At 47.8% G+C, this 26,175-nt stretch overlaps 1 protein-coding gene across 19 annotated transcripts in view; it reads right to left on the bottom strand.

Annotated features, from left to right (window-relative positions):
- The window catches only part of LOC117264300 (histone-lysine N-methyltransferase 2C-like), a 104,472-nt gene that overhangs the window by 53,106 nt on the left and 25,191 nt on the right, over window positions 1-26,175 (bottom strand). For 6 of the 19 annotated variants that reach the window (XM_078162832.1, XM_078162831.1, XM_033638166.2 and 3 more), the window contains exons 10-32: window positions 24,453-24,624; window positions 24,077-24,191; window positions 23,817-23,980; window positions 16,399-21,830; window positions 14,194-14,409; window positions 13,113-14,110; window positions 12,693-12,800; window positions 11,446-11,571; window positions 10,293-10,412; window positions 8,389-8,490; window positions 8,038-8,142; window positions 5,307-5,488; window positions 4,923-5,087; window positions 4,703-4,812; window positions 4,410-4,472; window positions 4,047-4,149; window positions 3,852-3,955; window positions 3,638-3,766; window positions 1,677-1,781; window positions 1,476-1,585; window positions 1,207-1,387; window positions 993-1,070; window positions 697-732 (exon numbers count right to left, since the gene is read on the bottom strand). In XM_078162832.1, coding sequence (XP_078018958.1) covers window positions 697-732; window positions 993-1,070; window positions 1,207-1,387; window positions 1,476-1,585; window positions 1,677-1,781; window positions 3,638-3,766; window positions 3,852-3,955; window positions 4,047-4,149; window positions 4,410-4,472; window positions 4,703-4,812; window positions 4,923-5,087; window positions 5,307-5,488; window positions 8,038-8,142; window positions 8,389-8,490; window positions 10,293-10,412; window positions 11,446-11,571; window positions 12,693-12,800; window positions 13,113-14,110; window positions 14,194-14,409; window positions 16,399-21,830; window positions 23,817-23,980; window positions 24,077-24,191; window positions 24,453-24,624 — 9,024 coding nt within the window. The remainder of the gene's footprint in view (window positions 1-696; window positions 733-992; window positions 1,071-1,206; window positions 1,388-1,475; window positions 1,586-1,676; window positions 1,782-3,637; window positions 3,767-3,851; window positions 3,956-4,046; window positions 4,150-4,409; window positions 4,473-4,702; window positions 4,813-4,922; window positions 5,088-5,306; window positions 5,489-8,037; window positions 8,143-8,388; window positions 8,491-10,292; window positions 10,413-11,445; window positions 11,572-12,692; window positions 12,801-13,112; window positions 14,111-14,193; window positions 14,410-16,398; window positions 21,831-23,816; window positions 23,981-24,076; window positions 24,192-24,452; window positions 24,625-26,175) is intronic. The other 13 variants (XM_078162835.1, XM_078162842.1, XM_078162843.1 and 10 more) reach the window with 6 other exon arrangements.

Genomic DNA, 26,175 nt, shown 5'->3' with positions numbered 1-26,175 from the left:
CAGCAGAACGCCAGGCGTCTGTCCTCTGTGACATCATGCTGTACGCTCACCGTGATGTCACTGCAGTACGTTACATGTAGTCACTCTCACTCTCAAAATCTAAATAATGTACGAACTTCAGTTAACTTACGGAACGTTAAATATTTTGTTTTCTTTTGGATCAACATGTTTTTATTTTGTAAAATCTGACGGACACAAAATGCCAGAGTTTTCTATTATTTTAATACTTTAATCAATGATTATGAACTATTGACTTTCATAAGCTTTTAGCTCAGCTTGTACAGATTTGAGGGAAATGAAGCATGTGAAGAGACTCCAGAAAATGACATCACAATAAGGAAAATATCAGTGTTGGTAGAGGTGGACCGTAACGTCATTCCGTGTGCACCACAAGGGATACAAAGCTAGCATAGCGCCAGCTAACGAGGCTAAATAACACGGAACCAACGCTAGAAACAAACACATATGATTGGCTGACACTTCACTGTGTCTTTGAAGCGCTGAAAAAGTTGAGGCCAGCTGTGATTTGTAGCTCGCTGCACTCGTCCGCAGCGAAAAGAGTCGGGCAACAGTTTGTAGCTTCACTGGATATGACTCGTAGCCTGTTGCTGCCACGCTAGTAGTGTGAACACAGCATCAGAACAAGGAGGAGGAGGAGGAGGAGGAGGAGGAGGAGGACTTCCTGTGGAGTCTTACCAAACGGAGAGAGGGAGTGCTCCACCTGACTCTGACCTGAAAACAATTACACACAATTATCCTGTGAACAGAGGACGTGCTGACGGCTGCAGCAGCCTGTCAGACACAACACTCTTCTTCGTTGGTGTCACTGCGGTGACGCTGCTCCCTCTGTGGAGGGTGTTGTCTCAATAAAGACAAACTGTCTCTGAGAACACACACTGGTGAAGGGATGGTGGGTGGGTAATGGTAACCAGTCAGCTCGCTCTGTGTGTGTGTGTGTGTGTGTGTGTGTGTGTTTGTGTGTGTGTGTGTACCTGTGTGTCCTGTGGCCAGTATGTGAGGATCAGTGTTGAGAACATCAGACAGATCCAACAGAGCGTCCTCCGACATGGCTGGATGGTCACATACACACACACACACACACACCATGATAACACACATGCACACACACAGTGTAAGTCAAACACAAATGAAATATGAAGCGCCGTGAAAATGATTTAGGAAATGGGAAATATAGAAAAAACTCACGCAGTGTTCCCTGCTTCTTGATGGCATTGGTTGCCATGGCGCCGAGTGGCAGGCGTGAGGGGGCGCGGCCTTTCACGTCACCTGTCGCGGCTCCTGATTGGCTGGCACCTGGTCTCTCTGGCCCTGGCTTTCTGTCCACCTGTCGGCTTCGGTCCAGAAGATTCCGACCAAAAAACGCCTCCTGGACAGGAAGAGCGAGCCAATCAGAAAGCTGGGATCTACTGAGCGTGCTGTGCGTGTGTGTGTGTGTGTGTGTGTGTGTGTTTTACCTGGAGATAGGAAGGGAACTCCTCCTCCAGCTTCGTCTTCTTCTTCCTGTACCTCTTCTTCACCTTCTCCGTCGTCTGGTCGGCAGGGGGCACCGTCTCCATGGAAACCTCTGCCAACAAAAGGCCTTGTATGTGACAGCCCATAATAATAATCATGGTGGAGTGTTCACTGGTGACAGGGACAGGTGAGGTCTGTCTCACCTTCGTCTCGACCCGGCAGCATCTCTGATGAATCTTTCCTGCACAGTTTAATTCTGCTCGGACCAGCTCTCCCTCCACGCTGCCGCACCATGAACCCCCCGATACCTGACAGACAGGTGGAGGCAGAGACAGAGACAGAGACGGGTGGAGGGAGAGACAGGTGCAGACAGAGACAGGTGGAGGCAGAGACAGGTGGAGACAGAGACAGAGACAGGTGGAGGCAGAGACAGGTGGAGACAGAGACAGGTGGAGACAGAGACAGAGACAGGTGGAGGCAGAGACAGGTGGAGACAGAGACAGGTGGAGACAGAGACAGAGACAGAGACAGAGACGGGTGGAGGGAGAGACAGGTGCAGACAGAGACAGAGACAGGTGGAGGCAGAGACAGAGACAGGTGGAGGCAGAGACAGGTGGAGACAGAGACAGGTGGAGACAGAGACAGAGACAGAGACAGAGACGGGTGGAGGGAGAGACAGGTGCAGACAGAGACAGGTGGAGGCAGAGACAGGTGGAGACAGAGACAGAGACAGGTGGAGGCAGAGACAGAGACAGGTGGAGGCAGAGACAGGTGGAGACAGAGACAGAGACAGGTGGAGACAGAGACAGGTGGAGGCAGAGACAGGTGGAGGCAGAGACAGGTGGAGACAGGTGGAGGGAGAGACAGAGACAGGTGGAGACAGAGACAGGTGGAGACAGGTGGAGGCAGAGACAGAGACAGGTGGAGGCAGAGACAGGTGGAGACAGAGACAGGTGGAGGCAGAGACAGGTGGAGACAGAGACAGGTGGAGACAGGTGGAGGGAGAGACAGAGACAGGTGGAGACAGAGACAGGTGGAGACAGGTGGAGGCAGAGACAGGTGGAGACAGGTGGAGGCAGAGACAGGTGGAGACAGAGACAGGTGGAGACAGGTGGAGGAGAGACAGAGACAGGTGGAGACAGGTGGAGGGAGAGACAGAGACAGGTGGAGGAGAGACAGAGACAGGTGGAGACAGGTGGAGGGAGAGACAGAGACAGGTGGAGGCAGAGACAGGTGGAGACAGAGACAGGTGGAGACAGGTGGAGGGAGAGACAGAGACAGGTGGAGACAGAGACAGGTGGAGACAGAGACAGGTAGAGACAGGTGGAGGCAGAGACAGGTGGAGGCAGAGACAAGTGGAGGCAGAGACAGGTGGAGAGACAGGTGGAGACAGAGACAGGTGGAGGCAGAGACAGGTGGAGGCAGAGACAGGTGGAGAGACAGGTGGAGACAGAGACAGGTGGAGAGACAGGTGGAGACAGAGACAGGTGGAGACAGAGACAGGTGGAGGCAGAGACAGGTGGAGAGACAGGTGGAGACAGAGACAGGTGGAGAGACAGGTGGAGACAGAGACAGGTGGAGGGAGAGACAGAGACAGGTGGAGGCAGAGACAGGTGGAGACAGAGACAGGTGGAGACAGGTGGAGGGAGAGACAGAGACAGGTGGAGACAGAGACAGGTGGAGACAGAGACAGGTGGAGACAGGTGGAGGCAGAGACAGGTGGAGACAGGTGGAGGCAGAGACAGGTGGAGACAGAGACAGGTGGAGAGACAGGTGGAGACAGAGACAGGTGGAGGCAGAGACAGGTGGAGGCAGAGACAGGTGGAGAGACAGGTGGAGACAGAGACAGGTGGAGGCAGAGACAGGTGGAGGCAGAGACAGGTGGAGAGACAGGTGGAGACAGAGACAGGTGGAGGGAGAGACAGAGACAGGTGGAGGCAGAGACAGGTGGAGGCAGAGACAGGTGGAGAGACAGGTAGAGACAGAGACAGAGACAGGTGGAGGCAGAGACAGGTGGAGGCAGAGACAGGTGGAGAGACACATGAGTGTGACACTTTACGTCTCAACTGATCACATGAACATGTGTCTTTGTAGCCTCTATAGACATTTCCATGGCGATTTAATTGAAATCTGCTTCCTGTTTCCTGTCCCTGCCCCTCCTCACCAGGCCTGTAGGGTTTCCTTTTCCTCTTCTTGTTGCCATCGGTAACCTCAGGCTCCTTGGTAACATCATCGTCATGGGCGTGGTCTCGCTCAGGGCTGGAGTCAGATTTCATCTCACTCTCCACGTCACCTGCAGGACAGAAGGAGGCGGGGCTTAGGGTTATGGGGTCGTCACAAACACAGACAGACAGCCATGAGTGTGTTTGACCTCTGACCTCTGCACGGGTCCTGCTCAGTGGGGGGGTCAGGGTCGGGTGGAGTCTGCAGGACAGACACACTGTTCTGGTTGATGATCCTCAGCTTCAGTTTGGGCTTACACCTGCAGACAGGAAACAGCTGATCAGCGTGATGACTCAGCACGGAAACAGCTCACACCATTAAAGCAAAGAGAGGAGGAGGAGGAGGTTCACCTGCGGTACCTGCGCGGTGACGTCAGAGGTTCAACCAGAGACTGCAGGTGAGAGAGTCCCGACTCCGTCAGACACACTCCATCCTGAGTGTACGTCTTTGTCTCTGCACACACACACACACACACACACACACACTGATCACATTAACACATCATCATAGCAATCATACCTTCATCAGTTCTTCTTAAGTCTAAGTGGATGTTTGTGCCAAACTTAAAGAAATCCCCTCAAGGTGTTTTTGAGACATTGTGTTCATGAGCATGAGACAAACAGATGGAGGAACAGCCTGAAAACAAAATGGGTGGAGCCACAGCTGTGACCAGCTGACAGCTTCAACAGTTCATGTTACAGAGTCACACTGACCGGGTTCTCTGATCCTGGAGATGATCTGAGCCATGTAAGGAGAATCAAAACTGTCAGACCGACCTGGAGAACACACACACACACACACACACACACACACACACACACACACACACACAGCAGTGTTATCATCAGAGGAACACACACAGTTCCTGGATCAGGTGGAGCTCAGTGACGTAGCTCATATAAAGATGTGGTGTGTAAACACTGGATCTAATAACATACTGCCCGAATCAGCTGCTCAGACCTCATGGACTGTGTGTGTGTGTGTGTGTGTGTGTGTGTGTGTTTACCGTAGGAGCTGCGGCCGTGTGTTCGACACAGCGAGCAGTCGAAGCCTTCGTCAGCAGCAACCTCCACCTCATCTTCAGTGTTCAGACCCTGACACACAGCGTGGACCCACCTGCACACAGGTACATGTACAAACAGTGCCTGGTTTCAGCCCTGTTGGTCTGGTGAAGGTTTACAGTCGTGTGTGTGTGTGTGTGTGTGTGTGTGTGTGTGGGCCGTTACCTGTCACACTGCTGACACTGCAGTATCAGTTCGTCCTGTGTGTACTGTCTCTGACAGAGAGGACAGCAGCTCAGACTGGCACACGGTCCACAGCGACTGTAGTTATTCTGCCAATCAGAGTGCAGCCCGGGGGAGGTGGAGCCACACTGGACACACCACACACACCTGAGGAGGACACCCACACACACACTCCTGAAATATCGCACTCACAAGAATTAAACAGACGACGTCTATCGCTGGCACAGCGGCGTGGCATAAATGTTCTGATGCAACATCAGAAAAGTTCAGATTATAGTTGAAGATGTTATCTGACGAGACGGTGGCACCAGTGTATCTCACACACACACACACACACACACACAGGTGATTGACAGGTGGACCCACCACTTGCACTTCCAGGCTCCTTTAGGGACTGTATGAAGGGGCGGGTCCAGGCAGTAGGTGTGGTAGCTGATGTCACAGTCGTCGCATAGCAACAGTCGCCCAGGGTCGCTGGCCTCGCCACACGCCTCACACACAGTACACTCCAGACAGCGCCACCCTTTGGTCAGGATGACCCTTGTAATCTGGACACGACAGAGAGAGAGTAATCAGATTACAACAGAGAGTAATCAGACTGCAGAAAAAGTAATCAGATTGCAGAGAGAACCATCAGATCACAGAAACAGTAATCATATTGCAGCAGAGAGAAAACATGACAGTGGAGTAATCAGATTTCAACAGAGAGTAATCAGATTAGAACAGAGTATTCAAAATACAGCAGAAAGTAATCAGATTGCAGCAAAGTAATCACATTACAGAAGAGTGTAATCAGGCTAGAGAGATGATAACCAGATTACAGAGAGAATAACCAGGTTACAGAGAGGATAATCAGATTACAGAGAGGATAACCAGGTTACAGAGAGGATAATCAGATTACAGAGAGGATAACCAGGTTACAGAGAGAATAACCAGATTACAGAGAAGATAATCAGGTTACAGAGAGAATAACCAGATTACAGAGAAGATAATCAGGTTACAGAGAGGATAACCAGATTACAGAGAGGATAATCAGATTACAGAGAAGATAATCAGGTTACAGAGAGGATAACCAGGTTACAGAGAGGATAACCAGGTTACAGAGAGGATAACCAGATTACAGAGAGGATAATCAGGTTACAGAGAGAATAACCAGGTTACAGAGAGGATAACCAGATTACAGAGAGGATAATCAGATTACAGAGAGGATAACCAAATTACAGAGAGGATAATCAGGTTGCAGAGAGGATAATCAGATTACAGAGAGGATAACCAAATTACAGAGAGGATAATCAGGTTGCAGAGAGGATAATCAGGTTACAGAGAGGATAACCAGATTACAGAGAGGATAACCAGGTTACAGGGAGGATAATCAGATTACAGGAAGGATAACCAGATTACAGGGAGGACAACCAGATTACAGAGAGGATAATCAGATTACAGGGAGGATAACCAGATTACAGGGAGGACAACCAGATTACAGAGAGGATAACCAGATTACAGAGAGGATACCCAGGTTACAGAGAGGATAACCAGATTACAGAGAGGATAACCAGATTACAGAGAGGATAACCAGATTACAGAGAGGATAATCAGATTACAGAGAGGATACCCAGGTTACAGAGAGGATAATCAGATTACAGAGAAGATACCCAGGTTACAGAGAGGATAATCAGATTACAGAGAGGATAACCAGATTACAGAGAGGATACCCAGGTTACAGAGAGGATACCCAGGTTACAGAGAGGATAACCAGGTTACAGAGAGGATAATCAGATTACAGAGAGGATAATCAGATTACAGAGAGGATAATCAGGTTGCAGAGAGGATACCCAGGTTACAGAGAGGATAATCAGATTACAGAGAGGATAATCAGATTACAGAGAGGATACCCAGGTTACAGAGAGGATACCCAGGTTACAGAGAGGATAATCAGGTTACAGAGAGGATACCCAGGTTACAGAGAGGATACCCAGGTTACAGAGAGGATAATCAGATTACAGAGAGGATAACCAGGTTGCAGAGAGGATAACCAGGTTACAGAGAGGATAATCAGATTACAGAGAGGATAACCAGATTACAGAGAGGATAATCAGGTTACAGAGAGGATAACCAGATTACAGAGAGGATAATCAGGTTACAGAGAGGATAACCAGATTACAGAGAGGATAATCAGGTTGCAGAGAGGATAATCAGATTACAGAGAGGATAACCAGGTTACAGAGAGGATAACCAGGTTACAGAGAGGATAATCAGATTACAGAGAGGATAATCAGGTTACAGAGAGGATAACCAGGTTACAGAGAGGATAACCAGGTTACAGAGAGGATAATCAGATTACAGAGAGGATAACCAGGTTACAGAGAGGATAACCAGGTTACAGAGAGGATAACCAGGTTACAGAGAGGATAATCAGGTTACAGAGAGGATAACCAGGTTACAGAGAGGATAACCAGGTTACAGAGAGGATAACCAGGTTACCAGGTTATTGGGTGTTTGTGTGTACCAGAGTCCATAAAGAGAACAGACGGTGGTTAGAACTGAATAAAGGTTCAGTGTGTCAGGTTCAGGAGGATTCAGGTGTCTATCAGTGAGGATTACAGATTATAGATTACAGATTACAACTATCTGAAACTTCTCCTGGTCAGAATTCCTTCAGTGTTGATTGTTGAGGAGCTGAATTATCCACAGAGGTCTCGTCCTCTCAGAAACACACACAGCAGCTGACTGACACCAGGAAACACTCTGAATAAACACGCGTCAGGTTTAAAAAAGAAATCAGTGTTTTCCTGATGCTGCTCGTCACAGAGGGGCTGCTAACTACATTGACATGAATGTGAACACATGAATGTCCCTGTGTAGAGCCGGTGTTTAGTTTGTCTGCTCTGGGCTACTGTAGAAACATGGCGGAGCAACATGGTGATCTCTGCAGACGAGGACCTGCTCCCTATGTAGATATAAATGACTCATGCTGAGGGAACCAGAACGCGACCATTAGATTAGATTCACTTAAATCTGAGACACTGGAGCTTTAACAGGAATGGATACACTGTGTGTGTGTGTGTGTGTGTGTGTGAGTGAGAGAGAGAGTACTAACCTTGACGTTGACACAGTAGGGATGGTAACACTGTCCACACTGAGAACAGGCCAACAGTCTGCCTTCAGCCCCCTGACCAAAACTGCCACACACCACACACATGTCCTGCACACACATATGAGAGTGACATCAGCTCTGCAGGTGTTTGGTGGGAAATCATAAGAAGGTTGACCTGATGAAGCACTCCATGAAAAGTCATGAGGATCATTTCAGTTTCTCATCTTAAAGGGCCAGAAGAGGATTCCCCACATTACACTGACTTTGGTGTTGGTGCTGAATCTCAGGTGTCTTATTGACACTAGACCTGAATGATTTCTGATGGGACTCTGCCGGGTCCAGGTGAAAGAGTACCTGCTTGAGGGTGAAGTGGTCGGAGGTGGAGAACATCACCACTGTGTTGTGCATCGAGTTCTCCTCCTCCTCCTTCGGCTGGAACGGCTCCACATACACACTCTGACAGAGAGACAACAGTCATCAGTATCCTCTGTATCAGCTGATCATCAGTCATTCAAGTAGCTACTGTTATATAACAGAGTATTGTTACTGTTATAAAAAAGTTAAATAAAGTACTATTACAATAAAGTTAAATAAAGTACTGTTATAATAAAGTACTATTGTAATAAAGTGAAAAAGTACTATTGTAATAGAGTGAAATAAAGTACTACTGTAATAGAGTGAAATAAAGTACTGTTGTAATAAAGTGAAATAAAGTACTGTTATAATAAAGTGAAATAAAGTACTGTTATAATAAAGTGAAAAAGTACTATTGTAAAGTGAAATAAAGTACTGTTATAATAAAGTACTATTGTAATAAAGTGAAAAAGTACTATTGTAAAGTGAAATAAAGTACTGTTGTAATAAAGTGAAATAAAGTACAGTTATAATAAAGTGAAAAAGTACTATTGTAATAGAGTGAAATAAAGTATTTTTATAATAAAGTGAAAAAGTACTATTGTAAAGTGAAATAAAGTACTGTTGTAATAAAGTGAAATAAAGTACAGTTATAATAAAGTGAAAAAGTACTATTGTAATAGAGTGAAATAAAGTACTGTTATAATAAAGTGAAAAAGTACTATTGTAGAGTGAAATAAAGTACTGTTATAATAAAGTGAAATAAAGTACTGTTATAATAAAGTGAAAAAGTACTATTGTAATGGAGTGAAATAAAGTACTGTTGTAATAAAGTTAAAGTACTGTTGTAAGAGAGTAAAATAAAGTACTGTTATAATAAAGGGAAAAGGACTGTTGTAATAGAGTAAAATAAAGTACTGTTATAATAAAGTGAAATAAAGTACTGTTGTAATAGAGTAAAATAAAGTACTGTTGTAATAGATTTAAATAAAGTACTGTTATAATAAAGGGAAAAGGACTGTTGTAATAGAGTAAAATAAAGTACTGTTATAATAAAGTGAAATAAAGTACTGTTGTAATAGAGTAAAATAAAGTACTGTTGTAATAGATTTAAATAAAGTACTGTTATAATAAAGTTAAATAAAGTACTGTTGTAATAGAGTAAAATAAAGTACTGTTGTAATAGATTTAAATAAAGTACTGTTATAATAAAGTTAAATAAAGTGCTTTTGTAATAAAGTGAAAAAGTACTATTGTAATTGAGTGAAATAAAGTACTGTTATAATAAAGTGAAAAAGTACTATTGTAATAGAATGAAATAAAGTACTATTGTAATAAAGTGAAATAAAGTACTGTTAGAGTGAAATAAAGTACTGTTATAATAAAGTGAAAAAGTACTATTGTAATAGAATGAAATAAAGTACTGTTGTAATAGAGTAAAATAAAGTACTGTTATAATAGAGTGAAATAAAGTACTGTTATAATAAAGTGAAAAAGTACTATTGTAATAGAGTGAAATAAAGTACTGTTATAATAAAGTACTGTTGTAATAGAGTAAAATAAAGTACTGTTATAATAGAATGAAATAAAGTACTGTTATAATAAAGTGAAAAAGTACTATTGTAATAGAGTGAAATAAAGTACTGTTATAATAAAGTACTGCTGTAATAGATTTAAATAAAGTACTGCTATAATAAAGTTAAATAAAGTACTGTTGTAATAAAGTTAAATAAAGTACTGTTGTAATACAGTAAAATAAAATACTGTTATAATAAAGTTAAATAAAGTACTGTTGTAATAGAGTTACTACTATTAGTACTCTAAAAAAGGACCCAAGCTGTCTCAAAACCACACACTCACCACTGTTACCATGTTGATTCAACTGTGTGTGTGTGTGTTCTTACTCCAGGTGACACAGTCAGGCAGTCCTGGGTTTTCAGCCGGCTCCTTCCTCTGCCTCCTCTGCCTCCTCCAATACCTCCTCCTCTGGACCTCCTCCTGCCTGGAAACCCTGAACCACGACCCTGAGGGGAGGAGGAGGGGGAGTGCCAATAAACCATGACATCACTGTTCTACTGACGAGGCTTATCAAATCAAGTTTATTTATACAGCACATTTAAAAACAACCGCAGCTGACCAAAGTGCTGTACAAGATAAAAGAATGACACAGAAATATATCGCAATATAAAATGTCCACAAATATAAAACAGAATAAGACTGTAAGAACAATTACGAACAAGAAAATATAAGGTGAAATGCTAAAATATGAAGATCACTGGCCACTGAAAACATGTTCGTTTTAAGATTTGTCTTGAAATGGAGGGGGAGCATTTGATTAAAAGGGGAAGGCTACTCCAGAGCTTTGGAGCAGCGACTGCAAAGGCACGATCTCCCTTACCCACCAGCCTCGGTCATGGAACAGTTCAAAGACATTGTTCGGAGGATCTACGAGGTCGGGAGTCGGAGTAGGGGCAGAAGAGTTCAGCGATATACTGGGGTGCCAGCCCATGTATGGCTTTAAGAAGAAATAAAAGAACCTTAAAATCAGCTTATGTCACAGTTACTGTGTATGTCACCGTGGAAACAGCAACAGCACAATGCCATCACTGACATCAGCTGGGTTCCCTCACTTAGCTGAAATATAAGGACTCTCAAGGCCTTGAAGGTTTATTTTCAGGTTGAACTTAGGGATGCTGTCAGTAGCTACATGTTGGTGTTTACTTTCATGTGTTCAAGGCCATTCACAAACTTTCCAGGGGTCTCCAGGTCTGACAGAACCCATTTATCAGAGCTGGTCCCACTGACAACACTCACAGCCCATAATAACCAGTGAGCAGCCAGGTCTGCACAGCACCACCACCCTCACAGCCCAGACGGGTGGATGCACGCGGACACACAATTAGTAAGCTTCCATTAGCTCCAGCACACACACACACACGCACGCACGCACGCACGCACACTGACAGTTAGGGTGCACTTGGTTTCTAGACGGTCACATCCCACAGGGGCGGTGTGAGCAAACACTGTTAGTTATAGAGTTAGGGTGCGCTTCTTTACCACTCTCATGCTCCAGAGGGGGGAGTCCGGTGGACGGGGCTTAGGGCTGTCCCACCCTCCCTCCCCCATGGAATCCTGGGAGGATGAGGGGGGGCTCACCGCCCTGCGATTACTCCACCACGAACCCTGAGTTTTGGGGGGGGGGGGGGGGGGGGGGTAGAGGAGGAGGAGGAAGAGGAGGAGGAGGACAAAATGCAGTAACATAAATGCAACAGCCACAAATCAAAAAGTCAAACTTAAACAGAGAAAATAAAATCAGGCAAAAATAATAAGACAATGTTACCATGACGACGACATGCAACCAGTCACAACACACACAGACTGCGACCAGTCAGTTAACTACAGCTAAACTGGTAAATATCAGCTGACCACAGATCTGTCAGCTGATCACAGATCTGTCAGCTGAGTGATTTAGCCTACAAAGCCCTGTAACAATAAAGTACTGTTATAAAGGAACCTCTGGTGCTTTTATTTTGAAGCACCTGTCTCATCTCCGGCAGGAAGTGTTGTCACTGTCCAGCTTCCTGTTCACAGTTAGCTGTTAGCAGTTAGCAGAGCACCTTTAAACTGTGAGCTGGAGACAGACTAACAGCTCTCCAGCTCATATCTTAGTAACAGCTGACAGTGGTGCTCCATGGTAACAAATCAGACTCTGACCTATGATGACATCACACACACAGGTACTGACAAAGAGAAACAGACAGCTTCATGCAATGACACGTGTGTTCATGTGAGCCAAACATGCTGAATGGATGCAGCGTCAGTGAGTGACAGGAGAGGAGGAGGAAGAAGAGGAGGAAGAGGAACAGTCGTCTGTTCTACACATGCTCTACATTCCCGCGCACACACACGCGCGCGCACACACAAACATACACACACATATTTCCCTGTGGTGATTGATAAAGCAGAGGACAGATATTTCCCATCATCCCCTGAGAGGACTGAGGACGTAAGAGCGTATGTGTGCTGGTTCAGTCCAATCAGAGAGAAGAAGAACCAAGAGTTTCTACTAGAAACGTTTCCCACACACGGCTGGAAGACGAGATGCTTCATCAATCTGTAGACACACTATCAATCAATCAATCAATCAATCAATCAATCAATTAGTTATTGGAGGCATGTCTCAGGTCAAAGCTCCCTGTGTTGGCTGCTGAGTCTGAAGTGATCAAACATCCTGAAAGATTGATCAGCTGATTCATGAGGCTCTGAGCTCCACACACACAGCCCAGAGGTCAAAGGTCATGTACCTGTTTGACCCTGGCTCTGCCCGGGGAGAACTTCCTCTTGGAGATGGCCGGCTTCCCCATGCCGATTTTAGGAGTCAGGGGGAGCACAGTGATGGGAGGAGCCTGAGGCTGGGGACAAACAAGACACAAGGAGAGGTCAGTCAGCAAGAGGAGGAGGAGGAGGAGGGGGAGAGGAGGAGGAGGAGAGGAGGAGGACACACTGGGAGGAGGACAACACACTGGAAGGAGGAGGAGGACAACACAAGCAAGACAACACTAGGAGGAGGACAACAACAGGAGAAGTCAGTTAGCAGGAGGACAACACAAAGGGAGGAGGAGGACACAGGGTGGACAACACCAGGAGGACAACACAAGGACAAGGAGAACACCAGGAGGACAACACAAGGAGGAGACGTCACAGTTGTCTAGGGTCAGATTTACCTTTGAAAGAGGTGGAGACTCGCTGGCCGAGGGGGAGTAGCGGAGAGGAGGTGAGGGTGGGGAAAGGGGAGGCGGGGTGACAGGAGCTCTGGCGGGGGAGGTCTCAGGGGAGGCCTCGGTGGAGAAGGGGGACTGCCTCAGACGGATGGCGAGGTCGTCCAAGGGCCTGGAGGAGCAGGGAGGAGGCCTTAGAGTCCGACCCATGCCCCTTCGGGAGGCAGGAGGAGGGCTCGGGGAGGGGAGGTGCAGGAGAGAGGGGGCAGGTGAGGAGGAGGTCATCAGCGCCATCACCTCCATGTCCAAAGAGGGGTCCAGTTCCAGCACAGGGCTCACCGGCTCCTCCTCCTCCACATCCGATTGGTCCTGCTCAGCACCCTCCCTTGCCTCCTCCACCTCCTCTTCATCCATCTTACCAGTCACACCCTTTCCCTGCTCCTCCCTCTCTTCCTCGTCCTCTGCATCCTGCCTCTCCCTCATTGGCTGTTGCCCAGCAACTACCTCAGGAGTGGCTACCATGTCTGTTGCTATAGACTCCACTGGTTCAGGAGGCTCCTCCTCCTCTTCTTTTCTCTCTGAAGGCTCAGCATGTGATTGGTTCTTATCTTTGGTGGGTTCTGTTGCCGCAGCAACAGGCTCAAACTGGCTCTGTGATTGGCTGTCATCTTTTACTGATGCCACATGACAGGGAACCGAATTGTCCTCTTGCTCCGCCTCCCCAGTCACAGCTTCCACTTGATTGGTAGGTTTGTCTTCCAGGGGGCGGTCCTCCAGGGGAGGGGAGGGAGGAGACAGGGTGTAGGGGAGTAAGGCAGTCCTGTGAGGAGACACCTCCAGAGAGCCAGCTCTGGCAGGAGGAGGAGATGGTGGTGAGGAAAGGGTGGGGGCAGGAGGTGAGGATGAGGGAGAGCAGGAGGGCTGTAAGGCAGAGTATGGTGCAGTGGGTTGTGGGGAGGGAGGAGCTGGCTGTGGGAGGAGGGGGGAGGCGGTCAGGACAGACCCTGCAAGGAGACAGAGAGAGGTGAGCATCATGTACCTGAACTCAACATCATCACAGGTGTGAATCAGTGCAGACGCCTCCTACCTGCAGGAGGACAGTTTGAGCTGCTGTGCCGATCCTCCTCCTCCTCCTCTTCCTGCTCCTGTTCTCCTCCTCTCTCCGTTCTCTCAACAGACTCTTCTTCTTCTGGACTCTCCTTTACTGTCCGGTGAGGGTCCTCCTGCTGTGGAACTACTCTCAGCATCTCCTCCTCTTCCTTCTCTTCAGTCTTCTCCTTCTGCTCCTCCTCCATGTTGATGTCTAGAGGAAGAGTAAGACGTTACACACGGTAACTCGTACTGCCACCTCGCCACCGTACGCCTCCCTGAACCCGTCAGGTTTCATGTCAGTGAAAACATGGATGCTTCACACACAGAAGATCTATACAATCAGCACAGTTTCAAGATTAGAGTCACCAATTCAGTATCTGACCAAATGTCTCCCCTTCTGTTCCTGAGATATGACATTAAAACATGATGACGTCACAGTCAAGCTGACCTTTGACCTTTTGGCCTTCATTATTTTATCCTGTTAGACATTTGTATCGAGTTTGGTCAGAATTAGTGAATGAATTCTTCAGTTATGGACAAAAACATGTTTTGTGAGGTCACTTTGACACCAAATTCTGATCAGTCCATCGTTGACTCCAAGTGGACGTTTGTGCCTAATTTGAAGAAATTCTCTCAAGGTGTTCTTGAGATAGTGTGTTCATGAGAAAGAAACAGACACAAAAGCCCTTTTTAAACAGGAGTTGTGCAAATTTGCAGGAAAGCTCAATCAGTCTTTTTTCGGCATTGGTAGTATAACAACAAAATCGGGGAGTGCAGCAAAATGCCGCCTACCTACTTTTGTTTATACAGAATGCGCCTTTTTCGGGGCAATGGGGGGCGTGAGCAAGTAACAAAACGTGTAGCTCAGCGTGTGACGTACTCCGAGGGAAGCTAGATTCTCTCGTAAGTCGGCCCAGTTCTTCACCGTCCCTGTCATCTTTGTTTGCGAGGACAAGGAGGGCACGCAATTCCTTGTCTCCTCAGTTGCTCATCTTTACAGTGTCTGTCAGGTTTGTGTTTCCCTGTTCTCTGTCTTTTAAACTAAAAAGGGTTCCACCAATATGTCTACCCTACGAGGTGGAAAATTGGGCACCTCGGATCAACTCGCCAATCCGGCTCTGTGTGTCTAAACGCTCGCAACTTGCCGGCCAAACGGCCCAACATTCGCAGAAAATCTGGCAGTGTAAAAGGGGCTAGAGTCACAGTGACTTTGACCTATAACCACCAAATTCTAATGACTTAATTTTGGGGTCCAATGGAACATTTGTGCCAAATTTAAAAAATATTCCTCAAGGTGCTGCTGATATATCACGTTCACGAGATGTACGTATGGACAACACAAAAACATAATGCCATGACCACGGCCGGCACAGAGGCATGAAAACCACAGACTGTATAACAAAGATGGACAACACGACAGCTTCCCATGAGTGAAGCCAAAACATCTGTCGCCCCCTGGTGGCTGGCTGCAGTATAGCTCACAAACCCTGCCCCCTCCATGTCAGCATGTGGGACATGGGTTTCTGTCATTTTATGTAGCTCTTATCACGCTGCTGTTTGTGTGTTCATTTTTCTGATACGTTTGGTTTTAATTAGATATCTGATGCTATAGAAAGGGTGTGTGACATCATGACTGACAGCTGTGTGTGCCAATCAGTTTGCTCACAATCAATGGTGCTGCTTGTGCTTGGCTGGGAGGGTGTATGGGTGGGAGGAAACCAAGGAGATCACTACTGTGCAGCTCCAAATGTCACCACCAGAGCAAGATGGCAGCAGCCCTATGCGAGATATTTGGCTCCGTTTTTGAACAATGGGGAGGAAGTGGAAACACACCGTCCATCTTTACATACGCTCAATGATAACAACATAAACAAATGATAACATGAATGAATGATAACAACAAAAATAAAAAATAAATAAGTTCCAGAAACTATATGAAATCTGCACGTTGGAGTCGCAGCAACTGATGTCTCATTTTCACTGCGGGATTCAACTTGACTCACTTTTGGTACCAGGTTCTTCTCTCTATGTGGTTGTCCAATGTGCACAGCATAGCGCACTTAGTGTACATAGTGTAGCAGAGCTGTACCATACCATGCAGTAGAAATACGGTGTAACTGTTTTATTACTAACTTTCCACTGTCTCTGCTAAATATATCACATGTTTAATAGTAAATATCAATGTCTCCCTGATACTCACCCACTGTCGCTGCAGACTCCGTTTCTGTCGTGTGTTGCTGAGGACTGGAAACAGAGTGGCATCCAGGACCAGGACCAGCATCAGGCTGCACAGGGCTTGTAGGACCAAAACTTGGGCTGGTTTCAGACTGCCCAGGGATGGCAAGAACAGGTCTAACTGAACCAGGACCAGGGCTAGCCTCACAACTAAAAGGTCTATCGGGTCCAGGACTGGGACTAGCCTCTGGCTGCATAGAGCTGGTAGGTCTAGGATTAACTTGCGTATCACCTGATTGCAGGGGGCTGCAAACAGGACCAGCAACTGGGCTACTGTGCACAGAACTAGCTTGAGCTTGTGGAGCATGAGGAGGGCTACCCTGTGAGGGGGCAGAGAGTGGGGAACTAGCGGGTATTTTACTAATGTGGCTAGTACTAGGCATCACAGTGTTATCCTGAGTGGGACTAGAATGGACAAGACTAGCATGGCTCTGACTAGCCAAAGTGGAAGTAGCATCAACAGGGGTCGCTGGTCTTTGATACAAGGGGCTTGCCGATGCAGTGTTTTCTTGGCTTTCAACAACAGACCTTTTGGGGGTAGGGAGAGGACTAGCTGGGGACTGGCTACCCTGGATCAGACTAGCCTGGTTTGGACTAACAGCAGGTGAGTCATATGACTGGGAACTGGCAGGTGCTGGGCTTGTCTGCCTAATACTGTCTGTGGGTTTAACAAGACCAGAATTGAGTTGAACCACAGTGGGAAGAACACAGCACCGGATTATGGAACTGGCCCCCATGTCCACATCAAGTCTTGAACTAGCCAAAGTGGGGCTTAGCTGTGCCACAGTTAGGCCAGAACTGGTTCCAGTGTCGGAAGCTGGGGTATAATGGGGGCTACCTCTGGGGCTACGATACTCTTCACTGGCCTGAGCTGGACTGTAAGGTGGGCTAACACAAGCAACAGCAGAATGTGCAGGGCTACTGTATGCCATGCTAGCTAATGAGGGAGTCTGTCTTTGGACTGGGCCTGAGTGGGCACTACAAGAGGTGCTTTGTTTGTGAACAGGACTAGCTTGACCAGCAGGACTAGACCTAGGTGGACTGTGGCTGACATCAGTTATGCTAGCAGACGGGGAATTTGTCTGGCCACTATGGCTCAGACTGTGGCTGACAGAGCTACTAGCTGGGCTAGTATCAGCTGACCGACAGTGTGGAGGACTAAAGCTAGTTGGAGATGGCAGGGGGCCCGTCTGGACTGCAGATGGAGAAGAATTGCAGGTGGTCGGGACATGTGAGGGATCAGACTGACCAGGAAGTGTGGGACTTGCCTGAGTCTCTACAAAACTACAAACAGCGGTACTGGTTCTCTCTGGAACATGCATGGAGCCCATCGGACTGTACCCACTGTTAGTTTCTGTGTGGACTGTGCTAACATGAGTAGGGCTTCTATGAATTCTATTGTCCAGAATAGGGGTTGGGTGGCCAGGACTAGTTTCTGAGTGAATTAAATGACTGTGGTGGTTGACTTGTGTCTCCATCTCTTCATCCTGACATGAGATGGGATGGACAGATCTAGCCAGTACTGCTGGTGGGCTAGCTGGTTGCTTTGCGAATCTGACAGGTAGTGCCAAGGGGCCAATCGGTTGCGCTGGTAGCGTTACAGGGCTAGGTGGTTGTGTTGAGAGGCTAGTCTCTGCAGCTACAGGGCTTACGTGGGCAGGGATAGTCTCCACTGCCATAGGGCTAGAACAGGCCTGAATAGAGCTGGCAGGGCTCATAGGCATCCGACTGGCATGTTTGGGGCTAGCACTAGCTGAGCTATTTTGGATATGTATGGGGCTGGTTTTACCTTCAATAGCTTCTGTGCAGCGTGATGGGCTGTCACAAGAAGGACTCTGATGACTGTAGCTAGCTGGGAGGGGAATTTCCTCCATTTCATCAGCACAAGGTGAGCAAGTTAGGCTACTGTGTTCCATTGAAGTGCTAAGGTGAACAAGGCTTTCTGGTGTGGACATGGCAGGACCGTGATGGGGGCTAGAGTGGTCAGGACTAAGCACGCTACTCTGAACAGGACCACACTGGTTTGGGAGTTTGCCATCTGTGCCATGGCTATCAGGGGGCACTGTGGATAGGTCAGGTGTGGGGCTAAGAGGGGTAGGGCTACTTTCCAGTGTTTGGCCATCAAGGTTAGGAATCAGCTTCACTGGGCTATGCTCCAAAGATGTCAGCTCTGTAGTACTGGTTTGCGTGCATTCCTTTGTGACTCTTGACTGAGCAGCAAGCTGAGAAGGAAGTAAGCTTAGCTGCAAAGGCCTAAAAGGCTGTGTAGAGTGAGCCTGTACTGGGCTAGCAGGCTGTGACAGACTACACTGTGTGGCTCTGAGTGAGGATGGTGATGGGCTACATGGAGCTGAAAAGGGCCTTGGTAAGGCATGTCTCCTTGCTGTCTTGGTGGGCCTACGGCAGACTGTTGAGAGTTCCTGGTCCAGTGTAGAAATGTCCTGTGCAGGCGCACATTGCAGCTCAGCAGGGCTGCTTGATCCAGGGCTCTCCTGGTCCAGTGTATGTTCAGCATCCTGTGTGGGACTCTGTGGAGGTGATGTGCCAACTTGTGCAGAACTATGTGGCGTAGGACTGTGCTGAGGCTGTACGATGATGATGTTTGTAGGACCACATGGTCGATCAAACAGTGTCTGTGTAGAGTTGTCTTGCACCTGACTGTGTGGTGAAGGGCTTTGCTCAGGCTCTGCAGGCCCTAGCTGAACCTGGGTAGGACTAAGCCCTACTTGGGATGGTGTCTGTGGTGGTGGGCTGTGCGGAGAATGTGCATGGCTACAAGACATGGGACTACCCTGTGTTGGACTCTGCTGAGATTCTGTGGCCAAAAGCTGATCCTGTGTGGAATTCTTGGTAGAGCTGGAAGAAGTAAAATTGAGCTGAGTCTTCTGAGCCTGCAAGGGAGTCACACCGGTGGGGCTTTGTTGAAACACTGCTGGACTAACTTGAGATAGGGTGTGGCTCTCCTGGTGCTCTGTGAGATTAGGGCTAACTGATGGAAGGAACTCTGTTAGACCAGAGTAAGATTGTAGTGAACTTTGAAGGAGCTCTGTGGGACTGAGATGAGATGGTGGTGGACTTTGCTGGAGCTCTTTTCCATTAGCACGAGATGGTGTAGAAATTTCTTGTTGCCCTGGGGAATAAGGGTAAGATGGTGCAAGACTTTGTTGGAGCTCTGTGGGTTCAAGGCGGGATGGTGCAGGACTATGTTGGAGCTCTGTGGGTTCAGAATGAGATGGCGCAAGACTTTGTTGGTCCTCTGTGGGTTCAGGGCGGGATGGTGCAGGACTGTGTTGGAGCTCTGTGGGTTCAAGGCTGGATGGCACATGACTATATTGGGGCTCTGTGGGTTCAGGGTGGGATGGCGCAGGACTAGGTTGGAGCTCTGTTGATTCAGGGTGGGATGGCTCAGGAATACGCTGGAGCTCTTTGGATTCAGGGTAAGATGGTGCAGGACTGTGTTGGAGCTCTGTGGGTTCAGGATGCAATGGCGCAAGACATTGTTGGTCCTCTTTGGGTTCAGGGCAGGACAGTGCAGGACTATGTTGGAGCTCTGTGGGTTCAAGGCGGGATGGTGCAGGACTATGCTGGAGCTCTGTGGGTTCAGGGTGGGATGATGCAGGACTATGCTGGAGCTCTGTGGGTTCAGGGTGGGATGATGCAGGACTATAATGGAGCTCTGTGGGTTCAGGACGAGATGGCGCAGGACTGTGTTGGAGCTCTGTGGGTACAGAGTGGGATGATGCAGGACTATGTTGGAGCTCTGTGGGTTCAGGGTGGGATGGCGAAAGACTATGCTGAACCACTGTGGGTTCAGGGTGGGATAGCGCAGGACTATGTTGGAGCTCTGTGGGTTCTGAGTGAGCTGGCGCAGGACTACGTTGGATCTCTGTGGGTTCAGAGCAGGATGGTGCAGGACTATGTTGGAGCTCTGTGGGTTCAGAGTGTGACGGGGCAGGACTATGTTGGAGCTCTGTGGGTTCAGAGTGGGATGACGCAGGACTATGCTGGAGCTCTGCAGGTTCAGAGTGAGATGGCGCAGGACCATGTTGGAGCTCTGTGGGTTCAGGGTGGGATGGCTCAAGACTATATTGGAACTCTGTGGGTTCAGAGTGAGGTGGCTCAGGACTATGTTGGAGCTCTGTGGGTTCTGGGTGAGATGGCACAGGACTATGTTGGAGCCCTGTGGGTTCAGAACGAGATGGTGAAGGACTACGTTGGAGCTCTGCGGGTTCAGAATGAGATGCCGCAGGACTATGTTGGAGCTCTGTGGGCTCAGGGTGGGATGGCGCAGGACTGTGTTGGAGCTCTGTGGGTTCAGAGTGAGATGGCGCAGGACTACGTTGGAGCTCTGTGGGTTCAGGGTGGGATGGCGCAGGACTGTGTTGGAGCTCTGTGGGTTCAGGGTGGGATGGCGCAGGACTATGTTGGAGCTCTGTGGGTTCAGGGTGGGATGGCGCAGGACTATGTTGGAGCTCTGTGGGTTCAGGGTGGGATGGCGCAGGACTGTGTTGGAGCTCTGTGGGTTCAGTGTAGGATGGCGCAGGACTATGTTGGAGCTCTGTGGGTTCAGGGTGGGATGGCGCAGGACTATGTTGGAGCTCTGTGGGTTCAGGGTGGGATGGCGCAGGACTATGTTGGAGCTCTGTGGGTTCAGGGTGGGATGGCGCAGGACTATGTTGGAGCTCTGTGGGTTCAGGGTGGGATGGCGCAGGACTGTGTTGGAGCTCTGTGGGTTCAGGGTGGGATGGCGCAGGACTATGTTGGAGCTCTGTGGGTTCAGGGTGGGATGGCACAGGACTATGTTGGGGCTCTGTGGGTTCAGGGTGGGATGGTGCAGGACTGTGTTGGAGCTCTGTGGGTTCAGAGTGAGATGGTGGAGGGCTATGTTGGAGCTCTGTGGGTTCAGGGTGGGTTGGTGCAGGACTATGTTGGGGTTCTGTGGGTTCAGGGTGGGATGGCGCAGGACTATGTTGGGGTTCTGTGGGTTCAGGGAGGGATGGCATAGGACTATGTTGGAGCTCTGTAGGTTCAGGGCAGGGTGGCGCAGGACTATGTTGGAGCCCTGTGGGTTCAACATGAGATGGAGCCAGACTTTGTTGCGATGGCGTACAGGGGGTTTTGGTAGGACTATGGGCTGGCTCTGAGCGGATGAAGTGGACTGGGCTATGAGCCGTTGGACTGATGGGTGGAGCCTCTGTGAGACCTGGAATTGGTGGCTGTGAAACGCTTATGGGTGGTGCCTGTGTGGGACTTAGTTGAGGGACCGGGGCAGGACTGCGTGCGAGTGGAGTGTGTGGGATTGGCTCCTCCTTCTGAGGCCTGCAGATGGAGCAGATGTAATCTTCAGACCCTGCCCTGCCCTCCCCAGCCTGGACAATACACTCTGTATGGACACACCTGTAACAAAACACAAAAATGAAGATGTGCATGTTTGCTAAATCTTCAAGGACCACTTTTAATGAAAGGGTGTCCATGTGGTGTTTTTTATCTGCTTCAAAACATATGATGAACAAAATAAGCAGTCAACGCTAAGGCTGAGCATTTTCTCCTTAGACCTGCAGTGTACCAATGACAGTCTCAGGGCCCTGACAAACCAAGCAGACAGTCGGTCATTGGTCAGTGTCAGGCCGTTGGTGAGTGTCTGCTGCCATAGCTTTTGCAGTGTGTCCCCCAGTTGGCCCTTGTTGTTTTTTTGGTGATTCAGTGTGTTGTATTGGCATTGGACCCGGTGGAGTCCGTTGGTGAAAGAAATTACTCTGACTGGCAGCTCAGACTGGAGCATTGACAGTAGTTGTTTGTTTCAACTCAACACGGCGTGAATCTGGTTTGGACTGTACTTAAAACAACAACACAATATTTGCAAATATCACAAAGTCTGTCATGATATGACTCAATTAAATTCGATTCAATTCAATTCAATTCAGGGGCCTGTGAACGATGAGACATTATCATTTAACACAGTCTGTTCCAGAAGAAGCTGCCACACCTTTCCTTTTGCTGTTGGTCATACAAGATCCAGTCAACTTCAGTAGAGTTGAATAAACTGACTCCACTAACACACAGAAAGCAGCACTGTCAGAAATCTTTTCACTTTAACCCAAACATCATCTCTTTATAAAACTTCAGGACCATGTCTTAAAGTCCTGGAGACAAACTTGTGTCTCAAAGTCCTGAAGACAAACTTGTGTCTTAAAGTCCTGGAGACAAACTTGTGTCTCAAAGTCCTGAAGACAAACTTGTGTCTTAAAGTCCTGAAGACAAACTTGTGTCTTTAAGTCCTGGAGACAAACTTGTGTCTTAAAGTCCTGGAGACAAACTTGTGTCTTAAAGTCCTGGAGACAAACTTGTGTCTTAAAGACAAACGTCTCCAAACAGCCATAAAATAACAGGATCATTTAAAACAAGTCTCAAACTCAGCTCAGTAACAACTGTCAGGGTTCACAGACACAACTGTTGTTTTATGCTGGTCACCCATTATTAGCTTTAGCATGTTTACATTACATAAATTAGCCTAGCGGCTAGCAGACTTTTCCTCTACAAACAAGTTGAACAGATGACATGTCTTATTTATACTTCTTCTTCCTCAGCGTTGGTTTCAGTCTCTGCGTCTCCTGACAGAACAGCTCGGTTGAATTTCAGCCTGCATGAATGTTTTTTAGCCGAACATTGTTGAAACAGCAGCTGATGTTGCTGCAGTGAGAAGTTAGCGGAGTGAGACGCTCGTCCAGGCAGGTAACGTCAGTGGAGTTTATCTCATAACGTCATTGTTCACATACACCATGTGTTCTGTCTGCTGACCTGGATGTTCTCTAAAATCCAAAATATTTCCACACTGCTGATTTATTCCTGAGTCAGTAACGTTATCCTCTTCATTCCTGCTGCTGTTTGACGCTGACACAGACTTTCAAAATAAAGGTGTAACCTAAAGACGGTGATATAGGTCGACGTTTTCACTTTGTGTCGATGGTATTGGATCGTTGATCATTGAATCGATATATTGATTCAGACTAATAGATCGTTACACTTCTGCTATGTGGACAGAAATGTGATTTGACTGCAGTGAGTTATTGTTCTTCCTGCGCAAACAGAATACACGCCATTCTGTCTTGTTCGGTCAGTACAGCTGCCAGACTGTCTGATTCAATCGCATCTCAATCACTCACTGTAGGAGGCAGTGTGAGCAATGCCCGACAGTAAGTGTCGGAAAAGTTGGTGATTCATGAGCACCGAGACGTCTGACAGGCTGAACAGGTACATACTGGACATGTAAAAGAGTCGTTCAGAAAGGTTCATTCGTTTATTTTTGTTCATCACTATTTCAGAAGAAACACTCAATGGATTGTGATTGTGTGTGTGTGTGTGTGTGTGTGTGTGTGTGTGTACCTATAGCAGCAGATACAGGTCAGATAGTCCTGTGGTGTGTAGAGGTCGGGGGCATGGTCACAGAGAGGGCAGGGCAGGGCCGGGTCACATGACTTGCACAGAAACAGGTGATTGGCCCACTGGCCTGATGACCTCACACCACAGCGGCGGCAGATTCTGCAGTTCTGGAGGAAAGAGAGGTTGTAACACAGGTTTGTCCAGAGATCAACACTGAGGCTGACACCCATATGTGTATGTGTGTGTATGTGTGTTTATGTCACCTTGCAGCTCCAGCCGGTGCTCGGTGTGTGATCCAGAGGTGGTGTGAGACAGTGTGTGTGGTAGGCTTTATCACAGCGTTCACACACCAGCAACGCGCCATCATCCCCTCGCAACCTAACACACACACACACACACACACACACACACACACAGAGGACACAGTTATGGTGTTAGTTCCACTCCAGTTGGCGGCTGTGTTGCACTACAAGCTTGTCTGCAACCACAATCATACATATATCATTGATGACAGCATGATGTGTCCACGAGAATGAAACAGACAGACAACCTGTGAACATTCAGCCTGCACCCACAGCTGTCACCAGGGTGTGTGTGTGTGTGTGTGTGTGTGTGTGTGTGTGTGTGTGTGTGTGTTACCTGCAGCTCTGACACACTCGACACTGAGGACACTGCCAGCCAGCCCGGCATAGGGGGGAGGGGGCCAGGGGGGGGTTCAGGCAGCTGCCATGGTAGCGGTCACCACAGCAACAACACATCAACAGACCACCGACATCATCGCCACTCGAACACAACACACACTGTGAGGACGCTGGAGACAGAGAGGGACAAAGTTTTATACATGTTGAGCCAAAGGGATGAAACTAAGGCTGACGTCTTGTCTCATCCTCTCCTGTTGTGTGTAACAGCCGGTCGGAGCAGGCGAAGAAGAGGCGGAGCTTAAACCACATGAGGAAAATGTCTCTACAGATCTTCATGATCACGGACTCCACACACATACGGTTACACCTCGCAGGAAACACTCTCTTAAATCTACAAACACACTGAAAGGGACAGTTCTGATTCTTGGAGTGGGGTCGTATGGAGCACTGATCCACAGTCAGTGTGTAACCTACACAAGATGTCAGTTTGGAGAAGCAGACTGGAGTACGACACAGAAGCTAAGCAATCTACTGCTGTGGACGGGGAGGAGCAGTAAAACATATTTTAGCCACCCAAAAAAATCTGTCGCAGAGTAAGTGTACACTATACTGAAATTATTTTAAACCACTTCACCTTTCCATCACACAGCCTGCTCCGACAGAGAAGCCGTAACAGCTTCAGTTCCCCATCTAAGCTGTCATCACAGCCGCCAGACTCCACTGAGAAAAACAGTGATTTAACATCAGTGATCTCAGGAGCTGCTGGTCGACTGCTGCCTCCATCAGTTAGTGTGTTTGTGTCACTATGTGACTCTGGTGAATGTGAAGTAACAGCAAAGTCATACAGTGACACAAACACACTAACTGATGGAGGCAGCAGTCGACCAGCAGCTCCTGAGATCACTCATGTTAAATCACTGTTTTTCTCAATGGAGTCTGGCTGTGAGGAGAGGGATATAACAGCTTCATGTTCCTTCCTGGAAGTCACCGTCTACCTCCCTCTGACTTTAAGACAAAGCAGTGAAAACACATCAAACATACAGTCCAGTTAAACTGATTTTTTAGGTGGCTAAAATACATTTTGTTGCCGATCCCCTCCACAGCAGGACATTGCTGCTTCTCCGAAGTGGATGCATACCAACCACTATCCCCGCCCTATCATGACCTTTTTCAGTATTTCCATACTGGACACTTGGTTAAAGCTCAGCTCCTGTCTTTTCCACATGCAGCCCCTAATTTACTTTGGGACAAATGTCTGGAGATGCAGCCCAACCAAAAGGGTGTCATAAATATTAAATTAACATATTGACATATTCTTAATCACCCTGTGCACGTCTTGGCCTTGTGCACCGTTCCCACTGTAGTAAAGCCAGACTTGTAGACATCTACCTGAGTGATGACAAGAGATGTGACCCTGGCAGACCTTGCTCATATGTTCTGTTTCTGTCCCAAACTAATGAACAATTTGCAACCTAGTGACCTCATGGCACTGTTTGGGGTTCCAGAGGACCTCACTACTCTAGTGCTATATAAATAAACCTTTTCATTAGGGCCCGAGCACCTAGCAGTGCGAGGACCCTAATGAAATGCAAGGAATTCTTCTTCTTCCTCCAAATGAAATGGCTTGGTGGTGAAAAATCTGACATTTCAAGACACTCTCTGTCTCTCTCTCTCTCCCAAAAAAAAAAAAAAAAAAAAAAAAAAAAAGCCTCAGTAGCGCC

The sequence above is a fragment of the Epinephelus lanceolatus genome, chromosome 20, assembly GCF_041903045.1.
Source record: "Epinephelus lanceolatus isolate andai-2023 chromosome 20, ASM4190304v1, whole genome shotgun sequence".
Classification (NCBI taxonomy): Eukaryota; Metazoa; Chordata; class Actinopteri; order Perciformes; family Serranidae; genus Epinephelus; species Epinephelus lanceolatus.
The sequence above is the reverse complement of the archived record's forward strand: the minus strand, read 5'-3'. Positions and strand labels throughout refer to the sequence as shown.